We start from the raw sequence: 23,970 nt of genomic DNA on the forward strand, positions 1-23,970 counted from the left end.
CACACACACGTATCAAATTCTACGCCGAAGGTGATCGCGATTTTATTTGTTTTGACATATTTATTGCTGGTGAGGCCTCCAGCGGGGTGAAGTAATTGATGGCCAACCCCCCGAGGGGGTCGTTGGACGTTCTGTAAGAAGCTTTGGCAGTGATGATGACGGTGACGACAATGTCAGGTTATGTCAAGTGTGTCGTGTCGCGAAGTTAGCCAAAAATGCCCCTAATTAAGTTTTATGGCCGGACAAATCACATTCGATTAGGGGGAAATGGCTTGTTGGACGAGAATCGGTTGGAGATTGGGATTGTTGCATCAGCTGGGTTATGTGACAGGGACGCGTCTTCCGATTGAGTTGGTCGCACTCGATAATGTAAACAAAGGTGTAGATTTTAGATTTCAGCAAGCCAGTTGAGAGAAAAGAGCTCTCTAACTGGGAGCAAAAAGTGACAGTTAATGGAGCGAGAAAAAAGGACTTTTTACTTTCAAGGTCATTCAAACGCAAAAAAAGAGACAAAAGAAGTTGACAATTTCCCTGGGTCATTGTCATCCTTAACAACACCTAAACCCAATGAACCCAATTTATGTGCGTTGTAAAGTGAATCAACAAGCCTGTTGTTATGAATTGCTCATCTCACTTGCATTTACCAGTGTAAACAAACAAGGGCTTCGCACAGTTGTTATCAGCGGCAGTGCAGTTGCAAGTTGTGCAAATACCTCGCTCGCTCTCTCTCACCTTCCACCAAACTCTCAAGTGTCACCCGCTTTGTTATTCACCGGTACAGAGTCAATCCACGCGGTGCAGCGCAGGGCCGGAGTGCAGTTTGACAGATAAGAAAGCCAAACAACACGTGCCACCGAGAGTGGCGTTCCCCTCGGCTTTAGGACGATATCAAAACAATAACAAGTTGATTGATGCACGGAGAGAAATTATTTTGGCAAATGTTAAATTTTGTCCAATTTTTTCGGGCTGTAAGTCCGAGTTGAAGTTGGAGTCGGTAGAGTTGGACCTTTTCGAATCGACAAAATTTTGAAAGCTAAAGTTAGTGTCGGAGTCAAAATTTCTTCCCGTGCAGTAGCTTCAAAGCAGACTTAAGAAATGACACCTGGTCGCCTCAAACTCCGTCAGATGTTCCTGCGAAGATTGTCGATGCTCCACATCCGAAGACCGCAATCATTAATAATATGGTTCGCATTTCGTGGCCGCCCCAACCAGCTTGCTCCTTAATGAGTTAATGCCTCGACGGAAAGTTCCTCCAGGCGGGTTGGTATAGAGTCCCATCGTGTGTTGTACACCGGATGTAATGACGATGCAAAGTTGGCTCCCTTAATAGCCGACTCCTGCCGGAGAGCCTGGTGCAACTAAGTGCTACCTACTAGGCTTACGCGCTTTAGACTAAAGTGGAGGAAGAAGGGAGAAGCGGGACTATGATTATAAAGATAATTAAATGCTCTCATTATGACTATCTCTTATGTGTTTCGGGAAGCTGAAGAGGGACTTGCAGTGCCGGGGATTGCGTCTGGCCAGATTTACAAGACTAGTGGAGTGGATAATTTCGGCTTTGAAAGCACAGTTTAATTGGTGCTGAAAAGGTGAGGGGAAGATGAAGGATTGTGTGATTTGAGAACACAGAAAAAATCATGCCATGAAATTTGAACACTTTGCTCGTGATTCCAAACTTCGTGAACGATTGTTCACGATTTTGTCAACTGATTATTTTTCCGTGCATCAAACTTCACTAACATTCAGTGATAACCAAGCTACTGACGTCCGTTGACAGCAAGACTGTCAACAAGCAATCGTGAACAAGCGTTCATGAAATTGTGAACAAGCTTTCATGAAATCGTGAACAAGGTTATTTTCATGACCTAAAAAGCAACGAGCATCTCACTGTAACGATTCGCTCCACTTGTCATAATTATTCAAGCTGTTCATCTCGCGTTACACAAATCACGCCAATTAGTGCTCGCGGCGATTGCGACATTAATCAAGTGCAACCTAACCCATCATCATCGCCGTCACTCCGTCGTCGCTGTCTTATCAGCAGGCCTCTAAGTGGAACGAATCGATCCCTCTTCCGCGCCGGAACGCCACGCCTTCTTCCGCGGTCATCTAGTTGGACTCAAAACGGTGATTACAACTCGTAACGGAATCATCGAACACGACACAACTTATTTTGAGCACTTTATTGTAATCAGATCTCTACACATCGCTGACCTCCTTGATCCAGTCGCGGACCGAAGCAACCCGCGAGTAGACGCCCGGATATCCGGCAACGGCGCAGCCGTATCCCCAGGACACAACTCCAACAAGCTTTCCCCCGGACACCAGCGGACCACCGGAGTCACCCTGGCAGGCGTCCTTGCCTCCCTCCTGGTACCCAGCGCAGATCATCCGCGGCGTAACACCGCCAAAGTCCGAGTACGCCTCCGAACACTTGTCCTGGTTCACCGACGGCACGTCGGTGGCCCTCAGGAACTTGTTCGACTGTGCCGAACTCTGCGTATTGCCCCACCCGGACACTCGGCAGATAGCCCCATCCGTAACGGGCTCGTCCTGCTCGGGCAGCGCGATCGTGGTGTGACTGTCGTCCAGCTCCAGCTCCTCGGCGAGTTCCAGCAGCGAGAAGTCGTAGTCGATGATGCTTCCGTCGTACTGCGGGTGCTGCACGATCCGCTTCAGCTTCAGGATCTGTCCGCCGGAGCCCTTCTCCGAGGATCCGACCCGAATGGTTTCCTTTGGCCTGTCCGCACTGGAGGCACAGTGCGCCGCCGTCAAGATCCAGCGCTTGCTGATGATGGAACCGCCGCAGATGTGACTTCCGAACGAGCGCAGCGACACCTGGTACGGGACGTCCTTGATGTCCACTTCGAATCCGCCCACGATGCGCCCTTCGGTAGCTTCCAACGAGTTCCACCAGGGGCGGGGTCGCTGCGGAGTTCCCGGGTAGGCTGCGGGAGTCGTTGGTTAGAACTGTTCGAATTGGATCTTGGAATTTCTTACCCGTTGCGGCCACGGCGCAGGTTGCCAGCAGAAGGAACAGCTTCATCGTTGGTTGTTGTCACACTTGGAGGAGCTGCCAAACTATACCTTCGAAAGGGATTGATCCAACTATTTATACCAGTTCTTCGACCGTCTCAGTTATCGTACATCCGGATCAAGTGTCCGGTATCGGAGTAGGTTAGTTCCGATAAGACACTGCTACTGACCGATAGCCGATCGGTGCAACCTTCCCGGATAACCTTCCGCGCATCGATTAGCACCTTCCAATCGCCCCGGCGTACGATTTATACGCGATAAGTCCGGGATTTCCCAGGGCCATGCTTCTCGGAACACTGACCCGTGCAACTATTCCCGATAAGTACCACAACGACGCTGATAAGCTTCCCGCGCGCCATAACTTGAACTATTTTTAGTTGTTCACTTGAACTCGGTAGTTCCAGAAGTGATTCCGTACATCGTTCAGGTAAGCACGAACCCCGTTACGTCACGCTGATCTCGCCGATGGCGGCGCGTCGAAGGTATTAAAACAAATGAATTTGCATAATTTTGGAGTCCCGTCCCGATTACGGCGAGCGCGCCGTGGATCAACGGAACTCGTGTGCCTTGAGGCGAAGAACGCAAGACGGGATGCGGTGGCGCGGCGTGGAGTTCCCCCCAGTGATTGATTGCCGCAATCTAGCCAGAACGATGTGTTAACACAGCAGCGGTAGAGTGTGCGCGGCGCAAGTGGAGTCGCGCGCACGAGACGTTTGCGTGGTACGCGGAGAGTGGTCACGGGAAAAGTGGGATTTCTTGAAGTTGGGTCTGAGTTCTTTAGAATATTAGTTAAGATCATGCAGGAGTTAAATCACCTAAGTTTAAAGAATTAGGATAAATGCAATAGTTGATCAATCTTATATATAATCTTGGTTCCAGAAATTTGTAAATAATGAATAAACCTTTAAAAAAATATTGATTGATAATAAATATCAAAATGAATATCAATTCACAGTTGAATGACAGTTTAGTCAATATTTAGAAAACTTCCAAAGTTTTTGAAATTTTATCACATGGGTAATTCTCCACCAACTCACACGAAATCGGAAAAAGTTGCCCCGACCCCTCATCGATTTTTGCGAAACTTTGTTCTAAGGGTAGCTCGCAACCGTGAAGAGATAGAAATTTGGTGTCAAAGGGACTTTTGTGTAAAACTAGACGCCCAATTTGATGGCGTACTCAAAATTCCAAAAAAACGTATTTTTCATCAAAAAAAGTTAAAAAATAGTTTTAAAAACGCTGCCATTTCCTGTAACTCAACTGTCAAAAATCGTGAGACATGTCATTTTATGGGAAATTTAATGTACTTTTAAAATCTGAAATAACCCAGACGGGTAATTTTTTCATTCAGAACAAAATTTTTCCTTTTAAAATTACGTGTTTTTATGTTATTATTTTGACCGTTTTTGACCAGTTTTTCGAATTTTTAACCACAAAAACGCAATCGTGTGCTTTTGAAAATACTTTTTTCGGAAAGTTCAGCTAATTTTGCATAAGAATGACCTCTTGGACGACTGTTGTAAACAGCGATGGAATAATCATCATCAAAAGAATATCATTGCACGTTCATCAAGAGAAAAAATCCGAAGGGAGTATGGCTCTTCTCTCTCGCACACGAAAGATCAGTAAAAAGAATCTAAAAAAATCATCATCTTGATTATTCGGCGGAATATCTTTTTCACTACTACACTAACAAGTGTAACGTCACACGTCGAAATATGACCTGTCACATTTTGTAGATGGGCAATGTGTGTAAACAAAGCGAAATAAATATTTTTAAGTTGCGCAGACAAGAAAATTCACAAAAAATCATCAGCACATTGATTTTTTTGGAGAAGTTCGGGAGCGATTTTCTTCTCCGTGATTTGCCTCCTCTCTCTTTCGCGGGTGAAGAAAGTTCGCAAGCGAAATTGATTTTTTAGCGATTATTCCATCCCTGGTTGTGACTCGTGCATTGCGAGAATCAATTTTTTTTTTTCAAAAAAAAATATTTTTGTGATGAGTGAATGTATCCGGTTTGTTTTTTTTTTTAATTTCGAAAAATCCCCACATACAAGCAGTACACAAGCCACAACAATCGTCCAAGGGGTCATTCCTATGCAAAATTAGCTGAACTTTCCGAAAAAAATACTTTCAAAAGCACACGATTGATTTTTTGGGGTTAAAAATTCCAAAAACTGGTCAAAAATGGTCAAAATCATCACTTTTCAAAAAAAAAAAAAAAATTGTATAATTCTGATAACTCGTGAAGAATACATGCAAACCCCTTATGTTAACATATCAATTTTTTTTTTGTCTGATCTACAACTTTGTAGAACATTGTTACACTCAAAAATGTAACCCTGCAAAGTTAAAAAACACGTAATTTTAAAATTAAAAATGTTGTTTTAAATGACAAAATGACCCTTCTGGGATATTTCAGATTCGAAAAGTATATTAAATTTCCCATAAAATGACATGTCTCACGATTTTTGACAGTTGAGTAACGGGAAATGGCAGCGATTTTAAAACTATTTTTTTAACTTTTTTTTGATGAAAAATACGTTTTTTTTTCGGAATTTTGAGTACGTCATCAAATCGGGCGTCTAATTTTACACAAAAGTCCCTTTGACACCAAATTTCTATCTCTTCACGGTTGCGAGCCACAAATCACTGAAAAATGTGTCTTAGTAAAAAACTAGAAAAATGAAAGGGGTCGTACCGCCCTACCGTCACGAGACATCGAAAAATGGACCTTAGAGAAAAGTTTTGCGAAAATCGATGAGGGGTCGGGGCAACTTTTTCCGATTTCGTGTGAGTTGGTGGAGAATTACCCTCAAATAAAAGTCATTCGCAAGATTGCAAAATTTTCAGAGATTTTGCTTTTAACATGGTTTCCGAACTATTGTCGACTAAAACAATCAGGAACTTTCACACAAGTTGAAAAAAATATCAAAATATACTTATTTTCATTGCTCGAAAACGGGTAATTACCCGTGTAAAAATGTAAATATTTTCAATTTCAAGTTAAGCTATTCTTTGAAAAATGATTCCTAAAACTGGTTTTGGAATATCATTTGAAGTTCAAGTTTTCTGGTGATTTTGAGTGTTTTAAATACCTCTTACTAAGGTTAATTCAAGAACAACAAAAAGATAAAATATAAAAAGTGGTTTTTGGCCTATTTAGGGGCAAAAAAAAATGGATTTACGAGCCACGGTTTTAACATTTGAATGAAAAAAGCGTTTAAAAATGCATTAAATACCTTTCCACTTGTTTAGCAATCATTAGTTTCAAAAATATAAAGTGTTTTTGACTGTTCCAAAGTAATAAATAGCTCAAATAAAAGTGAGCAAGCAACTCTCCATTGTTGAAACATCTGAAAATGTTGATTTAATCGCAGAAACGGCAAAAGTGATGAGAATTGGTCGAACGGCTTAGTGTGATTAAAATGGGTATATTTCCCCTATTGACGAAAATTTATTGTTTTGCTAGAACTAAAGTTTTTGCGGTGCTGTACATTGGAATTTCATAAAAATTCAAAATATTTTAAATCTAGCCCAAACATGCTAATTTTGATTATCAAAGCAGAAAAAAGCGTTTAAGATTGTTTTCAGTTGATTTGATTTTGATTTTCATAAAAATTCATAAATTTTCATTTAAAATTTGTTTTTGAAAAAAAATTTGCCCCCCTGATTTTTTGGACCAATTTTTTAGAGGGAGGGGGGGGCGACATAAACTTTGAAAAATATTTGCAACGGCCCTGCAACTTCTAATTTCTACAAAAAAAAAACAATCTCTTTGGCGAAAAATCTGTCCATTTTTTTCTATGGCCTAAAAGATGCCATTTTATTTACCAAAAACATTAAATTGAAATGCGATTTCCGAAAATTTTAGTGAAGAAAAATAGGTAAATGAATCTTTTTGATATCGAATATCCTTAATTTCCATTTCGATCAGACACTTCAATTCCTTGGTTCGAATTTTGTAATATTTCAATACAATTTTTGTATGTTCAATTTTTTTAATATTATTTAGAATTATATGGCCCAACTACTGATGAAAATTATCTACTTTGCCGCGAAAAAGCAACATTTCGTGGAATCATTTATGAAACCATTGCAAAATAAAAATGGATAAAAATAATGATAAAAAATAATGATAAAAATCTATCATTTTCTTCATCATTTCTAATCGTTTAAAAACAAAGTAAAATTGTAAAAATGAAAAGAATTTATTATTGATTTTCTGTTTGATGAAAATATATTGATCTTAGGTATATTGTTACAAAGAAATACAGAGATTTGTTTATAATTCATTTGTTTTGTTTTTATTTTCTTCTCCAGAAAAAAGCTAAAATTTAATTGAATACACAATAACAGTCAGTGCGTTTTCTTAACATTTGCAATTAAGTTTGACTAAATTCGTTTTTTCTTCTTCGATTTACGTTCACAAATCTTGACAAATATAGTTGCAAAGTACATTCCAGAACTTGAATTTTTTTTCATACTTTGATCAATTACTCATCAATGTTTTGAAGGTTCAACTAATCATGTTATTCAACTATTCCAACTTATTTTCAAAAAAATTAAAAATCATAAGAATTTTGACCTTTACTACCCATTTTCTCTAATATCTCGCATCAACATATTTTTTTTACTAAATTGTAAGAAACTAGTTTTCTCATGCTATCCATGCATTAATTTAACAAAGTTTGAAAGTTTAAATGTCAAAAAAAAAAAATAAATTACTGGAATTGAAAGTCAAAAAAAAAGTTTGCGTAATTCAATGACAGCTTTGCTACAGCCTAAAGTTTGAAAAATCAAAACAAAAGTTAAAAATTGGAATTAAAAAACTGTGAGTTTAATAATGAGACGTTTTTTTTGTAATAATTTGTATCGTTCAGGTTGAAAAAAAAATCAACGTGAGTAATTTATATAAGCACGAAATTAGTATGAGGTTAGCCAAGCTAATGACGATTTAAAAAAATATAAACAAATAGAAATAAATAAATATTAATTCTTATTTTTTTTCATTCTCACTTTTCCCGTGCCCACCCTACCCAAAATCTTCACCACCTTCCAGACAGCACACATAACCTGTAGCAATTGCCCGCCAACCGCCAAGCCGACTGACCACCAACTCCAACTTCAACAGCTTCAGCCTCATACAAGCAGCCCCAAAGTAACGCTACGGGGGGGAACCCTATGGTGGTGGCAAAGCCGCGCCGCAATTATGCTAATGTTAGTACCCCCCACCAGTTCCTCCCACCACCAAGAAGTCTTCTTCTTCGACTTCTTGACCAGAACTGTTGTTGGCTTTCCACGGCGCGGTCATCAGCTTTTTGGCCGCGGCGAAATAACCCTTGATTGGATGGTTAGAAAATTGATTTGAAAATTACAAAACAATTTTTATTTTGAGCAAAAAAATTAAACAAAAATTAAGACTTTTCTGTGAAAAAAATGGTTTTTGAAAAAAAAATCAGCCAAGGGTTAACAACCATTGGCAAATTGCTGATGACGAGTTGGTTGCTCGAGCCATGCGAATTATGGACTTCAGGTGCTGGTCGTCGTCACCATCGAAGTCAACCGTTTTTTGACCGCGAGCCGCGAATGAGTGGCCATTTGTGGCGGCGCCTACTGGGGTAATGTTCTACTCTGCTGAAGGAGCTTACCCCCGCCGTTAATGGTTTTGGGGTTGGAGCAACTAATTTTTATGGGGACTGAACCGGTGAAGATTTGCATGGTGGGATGGCGTTGGATTCTTGGTGCCCAAAGCTTGTGCCCCGGCAGTGGTCAACAAGTTGTTAACGGTGTTTTGGTGAAGCGGCTTTGAAGTTGAGACCGACTTGACACAAATTGACTAATTAGGGAGTCGGGTGATGACAGGTAGAACATTGCAGTTTCAAGAAGTGATAGATTGCTTGAGTGTTGAGTTTTACTTCAAAATTTTCAAGTGATTAAAAAAAGTAAATAAACTTTTTATGAGTTCGATTCGAACTCCTTTTTCCACGCCATTCAAAGACGATTAACGCACCCTGTGCAACATCATTTTTCATCTTCGTTGGGTTTGTTTGTGTGGCTTTCTGAACTAATATCTGTGCCATTAGACGACTCCACCAGACTCAGCTCGTCAACGTCTTCTTCCAGATCTTGTGCAGCTTTTCGCTGCAGTTTAGCACGATGCCACAGACGGTTTGACTCTGAGTTGTCGGAAAATGATGATAAACAGTTCTAGAGAGTGACAATTTAAAAGGGCTAAGAATAAGTAAAGTAGACTTAGCAGTTAACATTTTCACTCAAGCCCTTTCTATGTTGTTACTCTCAAAATCGTTCTCCATACGGAGGTCATCGATCGTGAGACGTTCAAGCTGTTCCAGCTGCGTTCAGGTTCGACAAACTGCACGTCAAACTTTGCACGCAAAATCAACCTCCTCGCAAAGATTTCCATCTAAATTGATCTCGATTGTTAGCCCCCTCATCTTTGCCGAGCTACCGGTGTTCATCACTCGATAAGGGTCTAATCTTTCATCGTTTCGACAGGAGGAGTCTTGTGCGCTGTGCAGAAGCCGGGAAGTCATTAGTGCATCTCGAAGTCGTGCCAACAAGTGGCTGAAATCTATGCTGCTACCTCCCCCTAAAACCGACAGGAATGCAAACTTCCCCCACCTACCTCCAAATTTCGATCGGATCGGATCAAACAAATTTACATAATTAATTGGCACTCGAAGTGGAATCAATTAGCGGGGCTTTTGAGATGAAGTAGACGAGACTGGACGGGGGTAGCCGGAGAGGATATTTCCGAGTCTGCAGTTTGGCTTTTGGGGGTGGTCGTTGACGTTTGATCCTTGAGGAATGCGGGAACACGTGGCAGGGTGAACACATGTGGTTTGAGTTTAAATAAATTGTTTTGTTTGCGTTGACCGCCTTTTTCAAGAGAGGTAACGGTAGGTTATACGATTGATTTATTGATTTTATAGAATTATATGTGTTGTGGTAAAGGGTCGGAAATTAGGCTCAAAACTCAAAAACTGACAATTTCTAACCACCAAACCATGAATACCAAAGGTCAAACATGCACATCACTTCCGGTCTGGTCCGTCTTGCTCAAACTTCTACCAGTCACAAACCCCCCATGGAGAAAAGAGGGTCTCCCCAAAACAGAATACAAAACAACAACAAAAAAATACTCGAAGAATGATTAAAGAATGTTCCCCCAGACAGCTAAACCACTTTCTTCTTCATACTTTGAGGTTACGTTTTGTTCGTTTCCTTAAATTTGTTTATTTCTCCGTTCACAGAAGCCATACCTCTGCGAAACGAACAAAAAAGAACGCGACGACAACACTTTGTGACCCCCCCACTCCAAAAATGACTCAGATCTCGCTGACGTTCCGCGTAACTCAAAACCTTCAAGCGTCGCAACGTGTTATCTTTTCGGCCTCTTCCAAATAATCCTCTCGAGCACAAAGGGCCAAACCAAAATCTGAATTGCAAAAAGCACTTGATTAACGCGGCACGATCCCCGGTCAGATCGTCCATAAAACCAGGCTGAACAAACAGCACAAGATCCGATCCCGGTCGGTGGTGGTGATGGTGTAATGTATACAAAACCCACCAGTAACCAACCACCAAGAGAGATCCCGCATCTTCTTCAACGTCCCTCGTCTCGTGTGGACAGGAAGTGGGCAATAAAGATTGTAACGAGACTTGGCAGGTCGTGTCCCAAATTGGACGGAAAATGGTCGTCTTGAGGGCGGAATCTCTTCGGGGGGAAGGTTCCGTTCTTGAGATTTTCCACTGTTGCCACTAGATCGTTAACAAAACGTCATTGCTGCATGACGTACGGTGCAGATTGATAACGCCTCTAGCTATACCTCCCTGCAGCTACTCTTACATTCCAGTTGACTAACTGATTACAGCGCAACAAAAAGACGCGGAAGATGCACCGCCGCAGAAGCTTCGCATCAAAGCTCATCACGTCAAGGTATCAAAACAAATCATAAATTAATTGGACCGAAGTCGGACTTGCTACTCGTCTACGATTAAAAGGAAATGTTTCAACTTAAGGCCCCCGTCTCGTGACTCGCGCGCGCGTGGTTTATCATTTTTCATATTTGTTATATTATCGTTTTTAAAAATCCAAACACATCACGATTTAGAGAATTTTCTCAGCTTTCTAACTACGGGTTCATTTTTCAAAAAAAGTGAGTTTTTCTTCTCCATCGGTGCTTTTTAGTAAAATAGTTTTTCAAAATTCTGGGGTATTTCAAAATTTATCGCGATGACCTATACTTTTTTATACACCAAAATGTTCGTTGGGATGTGGGCAACATATGTCTAGAACATTGTTATAATTTTTGACCAAAATATATTGCCGTTTTTTATTAAAAACTATAGCGCGCCATCAATAATTTTGAAAATATTGGAAAAGCTGGTTTTTACCTTGGAAGGCAAAAATCTCGAAATTCAAAGCGATGTCCTATACTTTTAATCGAAAGAGAATGTTCAGAAATATCCTAGAATCAATTTGTAGTACTTTGAAAAATATTTTAGTACATAAAAATATTTATTTTGGGCAAAATATTGAGAAAAATCTATTTTTTTCAAAGAAACTCAAATATATTCCAAGTATTTCGCCAATATCTCGAAATTCAAAGCGATGACCTATACTTTTTATGGATGGAAAATGTTCAGAAATATTCTAAAATCAATTTGTAGTACTTTGAAAAATATTTTAGTACATAAAAATATTTATTTTGGGCAAAATATTGAGAAAAATCTATTTTTTTCAAAGAAACTCAAATATATTCCAAGTATTTCGCCAATATCTCGAAATTCAAAGCGATGACCTATACTTTTTATGGATGGAAAATGTTCAGAAATATTCTAAAATCAATTTGTAGTACTTTGAAAAATATTTTAGTACATAAAAATATTTATTTTGGGCAAAATATTGAGAAAAATCTATTTTTTTCAAAGAAACTCAAATATATTCCAAGTATTTCGCCAATATCTCGAAATTCAAAGCGATGACCTATACTTTTTATGGATGGAAAATGTTCAGAAATATTCTGAAATCAATTTGTAGTACTTTGAAAAATATTTTAGTACATAAAAATATTTATTTTGGGCAAAATATTAAGAAAAATCTATTTTTTTCAAAGAAACTCAAATATATTCCAAGTATTTCGCCAATATCTCGAAATTCAAAGCGATGACCTATACTTTTTATGGATGGAAAATGTTCAGAAATATTCTAAAATCAATTTGTAGTACCTTGAAAAATATTTTAGTACATAAAAATATTTATTTTGGGCTAAATATTGAGAAAAATCTATTTTTTTCAAAGAAACTCAAATATATTCCAAGTATTTCGCCAATATCTCGAAACTCAAAGCGATGACCTATACTTTTTATGGATAGAAAATGTTCAGAAATATTCTAGAATCAATTTGTAGTACTTTGAAAAATATTTTAGTACATAAAAATATTTATTTTGGGCAAAATATTGAGAAAAATCTATTTTTTTCAAAGAAACTCAAATATATTCCAAGTATTTCGCCAATATCTCGAAATTCAAAGCGATGACCTATACTTTTATGGATGGAAAATGTTCAGAAATATTCTAAAATCAATTTGTAGTACTTTGAAAAATATTTTAGTACATAAAAATATTTATTTTGGGCAAAATATTGAGAAAAATCTATTTTTTTCAAAGAAACTCAAATATATTCCAAGTATTTCGCCAATATCTCGAAATTCAAAGCGATGACCTATACTTTTTATGGATAGAAAATGTTCAGAAATATTCTAAAATCAATTTGTAGTACTTTGAAAAATATTTTAGTACATAAAAATATTTATTTTGGGCTAAATATTGAGAAAAATCTATTTTTTTCAAAGAAACTCAAATATATTCCAAGTATTTCGCCAATATCTCGAAATTCAAAGCGATGACCTATACTTTTTTATGGATGGAAAATGTTCAGAAATATTCTGAAATCAATTTGTAGTACTTTGAAAAATATTTTAGTACATAAACATATTTATTTTGGGCAAAATATTGAGAAAAATCTATTTTTTTCAAAGAAACTCAAATATATTCCAAGTATTTCGCCAATATCTCGAAACTCAAAGCGATGACCTATACTTTTTATGGATAGAAAATGTTCAGAAATATTCTAAAATCAATTTGTAGTACTTTGAAAAATATTTTAGTACATAAAAATATTTATTTTGGGCTAAATATTGAGAAAAATCTATTTTTTTCAAAGAAACTCAAATATATTCCAAGTATTTCGCCAATATCTCGAAATTCAAAGCGATGACCTATACTTTTTATGGATGGAAAATGTTCAGAAATATTCTAAAATCAATTTGTAGTACCTTGAAAAATATTTTAGTACATAAAAATATTTATTTTGGGCTAAATATTGAGAAAAATCTATTTTTTTCAAAGAAACTCAAATATATTCCAAGTATTTCGCCAATATCTCGAAACTCAAAGCGATGACCTATACTTTTTATGGATAGAAAATGTTCAGAAATATTCTAGAATCAATTTGTAGTACTTTGAAAAATATTTTAGTACATAAAAATATTTATTTTGGGCAAAATATTGAGAAAAATCTATTTTTTTCAAAGAAACTCAAATATATTCCAAGTATTTCGCCAATATCTCGAAATTCAAAGCGATGACCTATACTTTTTATGGATGGAAAATGTTCAGAAATATTCTAAAATCAATTTGTAGTACTTTGAAAAATATTTTAGTACATAAAAATATTTATTTTGGGCAAAATATTGAGAAAAATCTATTTTTTTCAAAGAAACTCAAATATATTCCAAGTATTTCGCCAATATCTCGAAATTCAAAGCGATGACCTATACTTTTTATGGATAGAAAATGTTCAGAAATATTCTAAAATCAATTTGTAGTACTTTGAAAAATATTTTAGTACATAAAAATATTTATTTTGGGCTAAATATTGAGAAAAATCTATTTTTTTCAAAGAAACTCAAATATATTCCAAGTATTTCGCCAATATCTCGAAATTCAAAGCGATGACCTATACTTTTTATGGATGGAAAATGTTCAAAAATATTCTAGAATCAATTTGTAGTACTTTGAGAAATATTTTAGTACATAAAAATATTTATTTTGGGCAAAATATTGAGAAAAATCTATTTTTTTCAAAGAAACTCAAATATATTCCAAGTATTTAGCCAATATCTCGAAATTCAAAGCGATGACCTATACTTTTTATGGATGGAAAATGTTCAAAAATATTCTAGAATCAATTTGTAGTACTTTGAAAAATATTTTAGTACATAATAATATTTATTTTGGGCAAAATATTGAGAAAAATCTATTTTTTTCAAAGAAACTCAAATATATTCCAAGTATTTCGCCAATATCTCGAAATTCAAAGCGATGACCTATACTTTTTATGGATGGAAAATGTTCAGAAATATTCTGAAATCAATTAGTAGTACTTTGAAAAATATTTTATTACATAAAAATATTTATTTTGGGCAAAATATTGAGAAAAATCTATTTTTTTCAAAGAAACTCAAATATATTCCAAGTATTTCGGCAATATCTCGAAATTCAAAGCGATGATCTATACTTTTTATGGATGGAAAATGTTCAGAAATATTCTAGAATCAATTTGTAGTACTTTGAAAAATATTTTAGTACATAAAAATATTTATTTTGGGCAAAATATTGAGAAAAATCTATTTTTTTCAAAGAAACTCAAATATATTCCAAGTATTTCGCCAATATCTCGAAATTCAAAGCGATGACCTATACTTTTATGGATGGAAAATGTTCAGAAATATTCTAGAATCAATTTGTAGTACTTTGAAAAATATTTTAGTACATAAAAATATTTATTTTGGGCAAAAAATATTTTAGTACATACAAATATTTATTTTGGGCTAAATATTGAGAAAAATCTATTTTTTCAAAGAAACTCAAATATATTCCAAGTATTTCGCCAATATCTCAAAATTCAAAGCGATGACCTATAACGTCATGATTCGAAATCCGGACACTTAGTACCATATTATTTTTGTTATAGCTGGCAAAAAATCATGTAATAAGTTGGAAATGTAAAAATATCATCAGGATGTAGTATAAACAGTCAGTTTTAAGAGAATGCATGCAAAATATGTCTTTTCTAACAATTTTTCATCAGAATTTGAAAATTAAAATGACTTGTTGTGCTTCGAATCCCGGACACTGTTAAAAGCTGTTTCGAAATCCGGACACTTTTGCTTCGAATTCCGGACACTCGATTTTGCTTATGAATCGAACAAATTTGGATTGAAATGTTAGTGAAAGGCATCATTTAGGTCTCAAATAAGCTGTTAACATCAAAATAATCGATAGTTTATATCAAAAATGGCTAGAATTTAAGAAAATCAAAAACATAAAATTCTGCTTTGCCTTCCCGGTGCTTCGGACGCCTATGAAATATTTCTGTTGAAATGTTTCGCATTTTTGGTAAACTTATAATATTATATTATTTAATTGTTTTGGCATTAACTACAGCGATCAAACAAACTTTAAATGAAAGTTGATGTTAGAATCCATCATGTAACACAGTTTTGACATTCATAATGTGAACTTATATCCAAATAATTGATAAAACAAGTTGAAGTGTCCGGGTTTCGAAGCGTCCGGGAATTCGAATCATGACGTTACTTTTCATGGATGGAAAATGTTCAGAAATATTCTAGAATCAATTTGTAGTACTTTATCTCAATATTACAAAAAACTTAGCAGAAATTCAACAGAAGTTTGATTTTTTTAGAAATAGATGAAAATGGCCTGTAATGTTTCAATTTCATAACAATTACTGAGATTTAGAAAAGGTTGCCAAAATTGCACAGAATTTTACATCTCAAAATTACTTTTGATTTTTTTTCAAGTGCATTTGCGTTACCTTGCCAAAACATTTTTTTTTTTTCAAAAAATGTGTTGCTCAAGCAATATATATTTGTCTCATAAAAATATATTTGAACATTATGCTTACATGCACTTTTCAAATAGAATTGCTATATAACATTTTTTTCCTATAATCTTACACTTTTTATTGACTGAAAAACCAATTATGCAAAATTGTATGTGTGGACAAATAAATTTTTTGAGGAATGAGTTTCCCCAAACGTTGAAATTTTCATGATGAATGTATACAATTATATGCCATGTTTTTTTGCGGTATATTTATGCTACAAATGAAATCATTAATTAATCCTAACAGAGATAAATAATATATTTTATAGTAAATAATCTTCCAGCCAGAAAAAAATATAGTTTTGAATAGAAAATAATAATTTCAAAAATCGTGAACTGCTTACACGAATTTGAAAATTTACACAGAAAAAAAAGTTGAATTTTGGAATGTTGAAAATTTGGTAGGTTGAATATTACCTTTTTTTGAGTAATATTACATAAAAAATGTGTAAAAATGTGAACCTGATGAATATTCATCAAAAACTGATGCAAATTCATGATTTTCTGGGGTAAAATTAATCATTTTTTTCACAAAATCTGTCACCATTTCCTGATGAATATTACCATCATTTTTTTCAGTGTACGAAGAAACCTTTAGCTCGAATGTTGCAATTTCTGCATACTAATGAAAATTTTTCTTAGCAAATTTAAAAGTTTTGCGAGGTATCTTGTCAAACTTCACAGCAACTGGATAGAAACATGTTGCTGATTTGACGAGCTCTAGCTCGTTCAAGTACAATTATGGTCCAAATTCGCTCATCCTTTGTTCCTAATCATTCTTATGAAAATATTTCCAAATTATAGAACTCGAACTATACTCTCAAAATATATCTATATATTTCAATGAACAATTTAGATATATATATTGTCCAAAGCTAATATTTTTGTATCGAAATACTTTTGTGAAAAAAGGTCAGTGATTTAAATTTTGAGTCAGGCCGTTGCAAATATTTTGAAATTGAAAGCCATGGTATAAACATTTAAAAAAAAAAAGTTTTTTAAAATGCATCTTCAACTTGCCCAGTTGTTTTGCAATCATTAGTTTTCAAAATATCAAATTTGTTCGGGCCTGGCCGACATGGGAAGCGGTCGACTGTATGGTTGTTAGTTGCGGGGGACGGAAAACACCGGAGATTACGTTTTCTACTTTTATTTCTCCCACTTTCCCTTCTTCCTTCTGCTACTACTCCAAAAAACTGTGCTTCGTCCTTCTTGGTCGGAGGTTGGATGCGGACTTACTTGGCGCGCTGCCCGCGCGCTCTTGGTGTGTTGCAAATGACGTTTCTCCCTCGTCGTCGGCAACGCAGATGGTCGTCACGGTGGGGTTTCTGGCTTCGTTCGTACCGAACATACTCCCCCCGTTGAGGTCCCTCAACTCTTTGGTTCGGCCCACACAACGCTTCCGGTGGATGGCTGCGGACTGGTCCGCCGGTTCTCGTCGCTCGCCGACGTCTTCGATGGCCGGTAAAACGGCGTGAAACTCTCGGAGGTTGCTCCTGCGCTTGCAGGGTTGAGCTGACTCGGGATCGCGTGACTTGTCCGGTGGGATTGTCGAATGCCAGCTCTTGCGCCGGCGATAGACCGTTCGCTGGAAACGACTGAGTTGATCTCGTACTTGGAACGGTTCATCTTGGCTGGGCGGTTCATGAAAGCTACCTTGGGGGCCAATCATTGAGATCACGAGATTCAACGCGACTGGTTGACTCTGCACTTGAGCGATCAGAAACCAGATGGTGCACCACCTCTGGCGGTTTGTGATCTGGATGCTGGGCACACGACGGCTCGTGTGTACGTTGGCGAACTTGTACGGGGTTAGGTTGGACAGATTACTTACTGACTTGTGGCGTTTTCTCGACTGGTTGACCACGTGCATTTCTGACGATGCAGGCTCGGAGTGGGATCGGGATTGGGTTGATCGGCTACACTTCAACTCGGGTTCTCCGGCGAGAACCAAGTCGTCGGGAGGACGCCCTTCTTCGACGTGGACTACGCTTTTGTCCAGATGTACGCGGCTTGGTAAGGGAAGTCTACGCTTGTCTGGTGCCTTGGCCGCTGGCTGCGGCAGCGGTTTGTACACTGGGACGGTCATCACCATCGCAAAGTCCATGTTGTAACTGCCGTTCTGATGGAAGCAGTTCGGCTTTTGCTCGGATTCTGGTACGTCCATCTTCTGTAGACCGCTGTCGCTGTGGACACGGCGTTGTTCTGGCTCGCCGTGGTGGATGGAATTTTGAACCACTTTCGGTTGTAGTGGCTCAGTCTTCACGGTCGCTTCTGGTTTAAGGTCGCTGTTGTGTGGGGGAACTTGTTTGGACGGGAACACTGCTGGCAGCTCGTTGTCGAGTTCAGCTTCGGTGGTGACGTCCTTTAAGTGTCCGGTTGGATGCGTCGGCTCACTGCTACTCTCATCGGGGAAGTCGGACTTGGTGTCCATACTCGGGTTCGTGGTGACTTTCTCACTTAGTCGGGAGGCGACTGAATTCGGTTGTTCCGCGTTCTGGCTTGGCCGGGAATCGCTGCCAAGCTTGTAGGTGGATTCGATGGCCACCGGCTCCGCAGTTGCCGTCTGCTGCTCGTGGAGGGGTTTGGGAGGTGGTAATCCGGTCTTGCACTGATCGAGGGGCGCTAGTTTTGGCGGATTCCTTGTTGGCTTGTTGACTGCGATCTTGTCCGGAGTTACGTGGCTTGAAAAGGGAACTTCACACTTGTCTGGTGCCCTAGCCGCGGCCTGCATAAGCGGTTGGTTCTCCGGGACGGTCATCAGAGTCGTCAAGTTCGGGATAGATCCGATCCGGAGGCGGCAAATCTGGATTTGGCTGTGATTGTGGATTTGGACCCCACGTTGGAGGCCACTATCGCTGCAGACATGGCGCTGGTCAGCTTCGTCGTCGGAACATCGCACCATTGCTGGCTGCACTCGGCCTGACTCCGATTCGGCGGTGACGACCTTAGACTCACAACTGGTTGCCTCGAGCAAGTCAGACCTGGCGTTCGCATTCGGGTTCGCGTTGATATCCCTCGCTGATCGGGAATCGGCTGCACTCGGCTGGTCCGAGCTCTGGATTGTCAGGGATTTGTCGCCAAGTCCGCTGGCAGAATCGATGACGATCGGCCTCGTGGGAGCAGTCTGTTGGTTCTGGAGGAGTTTGTGGCTCGGTGCAGGCTTTGGAACGTCCACTTGGTTGGCCTCCCAGGCCTTATGCATCTGTTTCAGCCATACTTTTGCTTGCAAGTGCTGCTGGCGTTGCGCGATCAGGGTTGATGTTGGCTTTCTCTCTGCTTCGATCTGCATTTCTGCCACCGCAGTGGCAACATTGTAGAAACTCGCATCGTTCCTCTCGAATTCAGCCTCCTGCTGAGCGAGGTCCTCTATTGGGATGAGTTCGAGGACCGTGAGGTGGTGCTGGCTGTACTCTCGGAACGCTGCACACAAGAAGTCGTACAGGGTTGTCAGCTGTGGTAGCGTGGGTTGGTACAAACCCAGAAGAAGATCCTCTACAAACACCACCTTCTGTTCCGCCAGATGTCGCTGCTGTAACGCATATGTCAACTTCTTCTTCATTGTTTGATCCATGGCCGCTTCCCGCTAGCTGGGAAGCCCACGTCGAGGATTTGGTTTGTGCTGCTGGGTCGCTTCGTCTGGAAAAGTTCGTCCCCTCGGATGGCCGACGACACTTCTCGTTGCGTCACTTTTTTGATCGGTGACACACACACGCGCGCAAACGCATTTGCTCGCGAGTTCGGCTCGGAACGGGTTGGATCGGGAACGCTTGAACTGGGACTACTCGCCGGCTTTGTTCATCCGCGCGAGAGCAATTCGTCGGGTGAACTGCTTGGACGAAGTTCCTAGGATGGACAGCAGGGGGAACTTGGGTAGGAATGACTCGCCGGCTTTGTGCATCCGCGCGAGTTACCTTCCGGATATCCGACTCCCGATGACTTCCACGGCTGGACAGTCGCTCGGAAATGGTCGATGGGGCAGCGAGGTGGGGAACTTAGACAGGAGCTCTCGCCGGCACTTTCCGGTCGCTTCCGGAACGCGGGTATGGAGCGAACGGGAAAACTTGGGCAGGAACGACTCGCCGGCTTTGTGCATCCGCGCGAGTTCAGTTCGACGGTTCAACTGCAGAAAGGAAGTTCCTAGGGTGGACACTTCCGGGAATCCGACTTCCGATGACCTCCACGGCTGGACAGTCTCTCGGAAACGGTCGAACTGCGATTGGACGCAGGGGGAACTTGGGCAGTAGCGCTTCTTGGTACTCTCCGGTTGCTTTCGGAGCGGCTGGGCTAGTCCCGGTTGGAACCGACGACTTCAATCCTGGAGGCTTGAGCTGGTTTCAAATCCGGTTCGATGTGACCATGTTCGGGCCTGGCCGACATGGGAAGCGGTCGACTGTATGGTTGTTAGTTGCGGGGGACGGAAAACACCGGAGATTACGTTTTCTACTTTTATTTCTCCCACTTTCCCTTCTTCCTTCTGCTACTACTCCAAAAAACTGTGCTTCGTCCTTCTTGGTCGGAGGTTGGATGCGGACTTACTTGGCGCGCTGCCCGCGCGCTCTTGGTGTGTTGCAAATGACGTTTCTCCCTCGTCGTCGGCAACGCAGATGGTCGTCACGGTGGGGTTTCTGGCTTCGTTCGTACCGAACAAAATTTTTGAGGAAAAAAACCGCAAAAAAAAACTTGTTGCGGTACTGTTCGTCAAAAGTTGATTGATTCAAATAAATTTTAAAAAAATTTCATCGAAAAACAAGTATAGGTCATCGCTTTGAATTTTGAGATATTGGAGAAATACTTGGAATATATTTGAGTTTCTTTGAAAAAATAGGTTTTTCTCAATATTTTGCCCAAAATAATTATTTTCTTGTACTAAAATATTTTCAAAGTACCTCCAATTCAATCTAGAATATTTCTGAACATTCTCCATCAGTTATAAGTATAGGTCATCGCTTTGAATTTTGGGATATTGGAGAAATACTTGGAAAATATTTTAGTTTCTTTGAAAAAATAGATTTTTCTCAATATTTTGCCCAAAATAAATATTTTTATGTAATAAAATATTTTTCAAAGTACTACAAATTGATTTTAGAATATTTCTGAACATTTTCCATCCATAAAAAGTATAGGTCATCGCTTTAATTTCGAGATATTGGCGAAATACTTGGAATATATTTGAGTTTCTTTGAAAAAAATAGATTTTTCTCAATATTTTGCCCAAAATAAATATTTTTATGTACTAAAATATTTTTCAAAGTACTACAAATTGATTTTAGAATATTTCTGAACATTTTCCATCCATAAAAAGTATAGGTCATCGCTTTGAATTTCGAGATATTGGCGAAATACTTGGAATATATTTGAGTTTCTTTGAAAAAAATAGATTTTTCTCAATATTTTTCCCAAAATAAATATTTTTATGTACTAAAATATTTTTCAAAGTACTACAAATTGATTCTAGAATATTTCTGAACATTTTCCATCCATAAAAAGTATAGGTCATCGCTTTGAATTTCGAGATATTGGCGAAATCCTTGGAATATATTTGAGTTTCTTTGAAAAAAATAGATTTTTCTCAATATTTTGCCCAAAATAAATATTTTTATGTACTAAAATATTTTTCAAAGTACTACAAATTGATTTCAGAATATTTCTGAACATTTTCCATCCATAAAAAGTATAGGTCATCGCTTTGAATTTCGAGATATTGGCGAAATACTTGGAATATATTTGAGTTTCTTTGAAAAAAATAGATTTTTCTCAATATTTTGCCCAAAATAAATATTTTTATGTACTAAAATATTTTTCAAAGTACTACAAATTGATTCTAGGATGTTTCTGAACATTCTCTTTCGATTAAAAGTATAGGTCATCGCTTTGAATTTCGAGATTTTTGCCTTCCAAGGTAAAAACCAGCTTTTTCAATATTTTCAAAATTATTGATGGCGCGCTATAGTTTTTACTAAAAAACGGCAATATATTTTGGTCAAAAATTATAACAATGTTCTAGACATATGTTGCCCACATCCCAACGAACATTTTGGTGTATAAAAAAGTATAGGTCATCGCGATAAATTTTGAAATACCCCAGAATTTTGAAAAACTATTTTACTAAAAAGCACCGATGGAGAAGAAAAACTCACTTTTTTGAAAAATGAACCCGTAGTTAGAAAGCTGAGAAAATTCTCTAAATCGTGATGTGTTTGGATTTTTAGAAACGATAATATAACAAATATGAAAAATGATAAACCACGCGCGCGCGAGTCACGAGACGGGGGCCTTAAAAGACAGGAAACATTTGATTATTCAAAAAAGTTTAGAAGAAACAAAAAAAATCTCTTTTGTTTGGAGCGTGGACAATCGCCATACTTCCCAAACACCCCTAAAGTGTCCACGTAGTTTATGGATGGTCCCCTGATGAGCCCGGGAAATGAAAATGATAGAATATATAGAAATTTGCAGGTAATTTATTTCTCGGAGTACGAATAATAAATGGTACAAAGTCTATACCGGCCGTCAGCGTCTGTCCTTGGTCTGGCTAACAAGCGAAACTAAAGGAAGAACTCTTAGCAACAGAAATATTCTATTTTCAATTTTTCTGTCACCTCAAAAGAACGGTCAGTGTTTACCGAGCCAAAACTGGTTCACGATTAGGGTGATACTGAAAATCTAACTTTTCAGGAATGTTTTCGGAATTTTTTTGATGTCTTCTGGAAACGTTGTTAGGCTTGCCAATCCATGCAACTTTGTCGAAGACACCAAAATTTTACCTCGCAATCTACGCTTTCTACGAGCAAATTTAGACAAAGTTTCGAAAATTAGTTTTTTGCAATTCCGTCGTGAAACTATTTACTTTTCCTGTCATTCTTGAACGACGAAATAGCCTACTTTTCTGTACCAAAAATAACAGAATCGAATAGCAACACTTTTCAAAATAAATGCTGAAAAGTTCTACTTTTCAGCACTCAAATGGGTGCTGAAAAGTTGAACTTTTCAGCACTTGTTTTGAAAAGTAACACTTTTCAACATTTTTTTTTATTTAAACGATTCATTGACAAAATACATGAAAATTCACTCAATGGGTGTTTTTCAAAATTGCAAAAAATGTTGTATGGAACTCGTTGCAAAACTTGATTTTTTCAGCACTCTTCGTATTTATCCAACTCGGTGAACCTCGTTGAATAAATGTACGACTCGTGCTGAAAAAATCTTCTTTTTGCAACTTGTTGCATAAACTACTATTTTAAATGTGGAAATTCATGATTGAGTTTAAGCGAAAAGTGATGAGCTCTGAAAAATAAACGTTTTTTTTTTGACATGTCAATTTGGACTTAAAGATAGAGCGTTCAATTTCCCGTCCCGGGATTTCCCGGAAAAAAATATTCCTCGCTTCACGGGAAATTTTTAAATTTCCCCGGAATTCCCGAAAAATAAGAGGAAGTTTACATTTTTAGCACCAATGTTTTGAAATTATACAAAAATAATTGTATGAGAACCTGATTTGATTTTATACATTTCAATGTACTGTTAATATTGAACTAATCAGCTTGTCTGTTAATTTCATGTCAAGGTTTAGCATTCACAACTGCTTATAGTTATGTTGGGCAACAAAAATTACGCTTGTATGGAATGTATATCAACTTTTTCATTTTCAATTTTAACTATTTTTGTTGTTATATCATTTGAAAATAAGATAACACCCTCTTCCGACCAAGATCAAAATTGAGATTTGTTAACATATTTTTTTACCTTGACAAAATTGGATGGAAATTAAAATGATATAATTAAATTTTTCAAAAAGGATTGTTCGAGAAGAATTTGTTTAACAGTATTTGAGAAATTGTTGGATGAAAGTTATTTGATAGATTTAGATTCACCGCAGAAATTTACACGTAATGCAAGGGAATGGTTGAATGAAGGGAAGGCAGTTGTTG

At 38.0% G+C, this 23,970-nt stretch overlaps 2 protein-coding genes across 5 annotated transcripts in view; both read right to left on the reverse strand.

The window, feature by feature from the left end:
* LOC6047652 (ras-related protein Rap-2a) overlaps window positions 1-23,970 on the reverse strand; it is a 273,455-nt gene that overhangs the window by 131,253 nt on the left and 118,232 nt on the right. The window lies entirely within an intron of this gene.
* LOC6054140 (trypsin-1) lies at window positions 2,169-3,759 on the reverse strand. The gene is made up of 2 exons (XM_038250210.1): window positions 3,001-3,759; window positions 2,169-2,948 (listed from the first exon to the last, which is right to left on the reverse strand). The coding sequence occupies exons 1-2, from the start codon at window positions 3,044-3,046 to the stop codon at window positions 2,200-2,202; spliced, it is 795 nt and encodes a 264-aa protein (XP_038106138.1). The 5' UTR covers window positions 3,047-3,759; the 3' UTR covers window positions 2,169-2,199.

The sequence above is a fragment of the Culex quinquefasciatus genome, chromosome 2, assembly GCF_015732765.1.
Source record: "Culex quinquefasciatus strain JHB chromosome 2, VPISU_Cqui_1.0_pri_paternal, whole genome shotgun sequence".
In the NCBI taxonomy this organism is placed as follows: domain Eukaryota; kingdom Metazoa; phylum Arthropoda; class Insecta; order Diptera; family Culicidae; genus Culex; species Culex quinquefasciatus.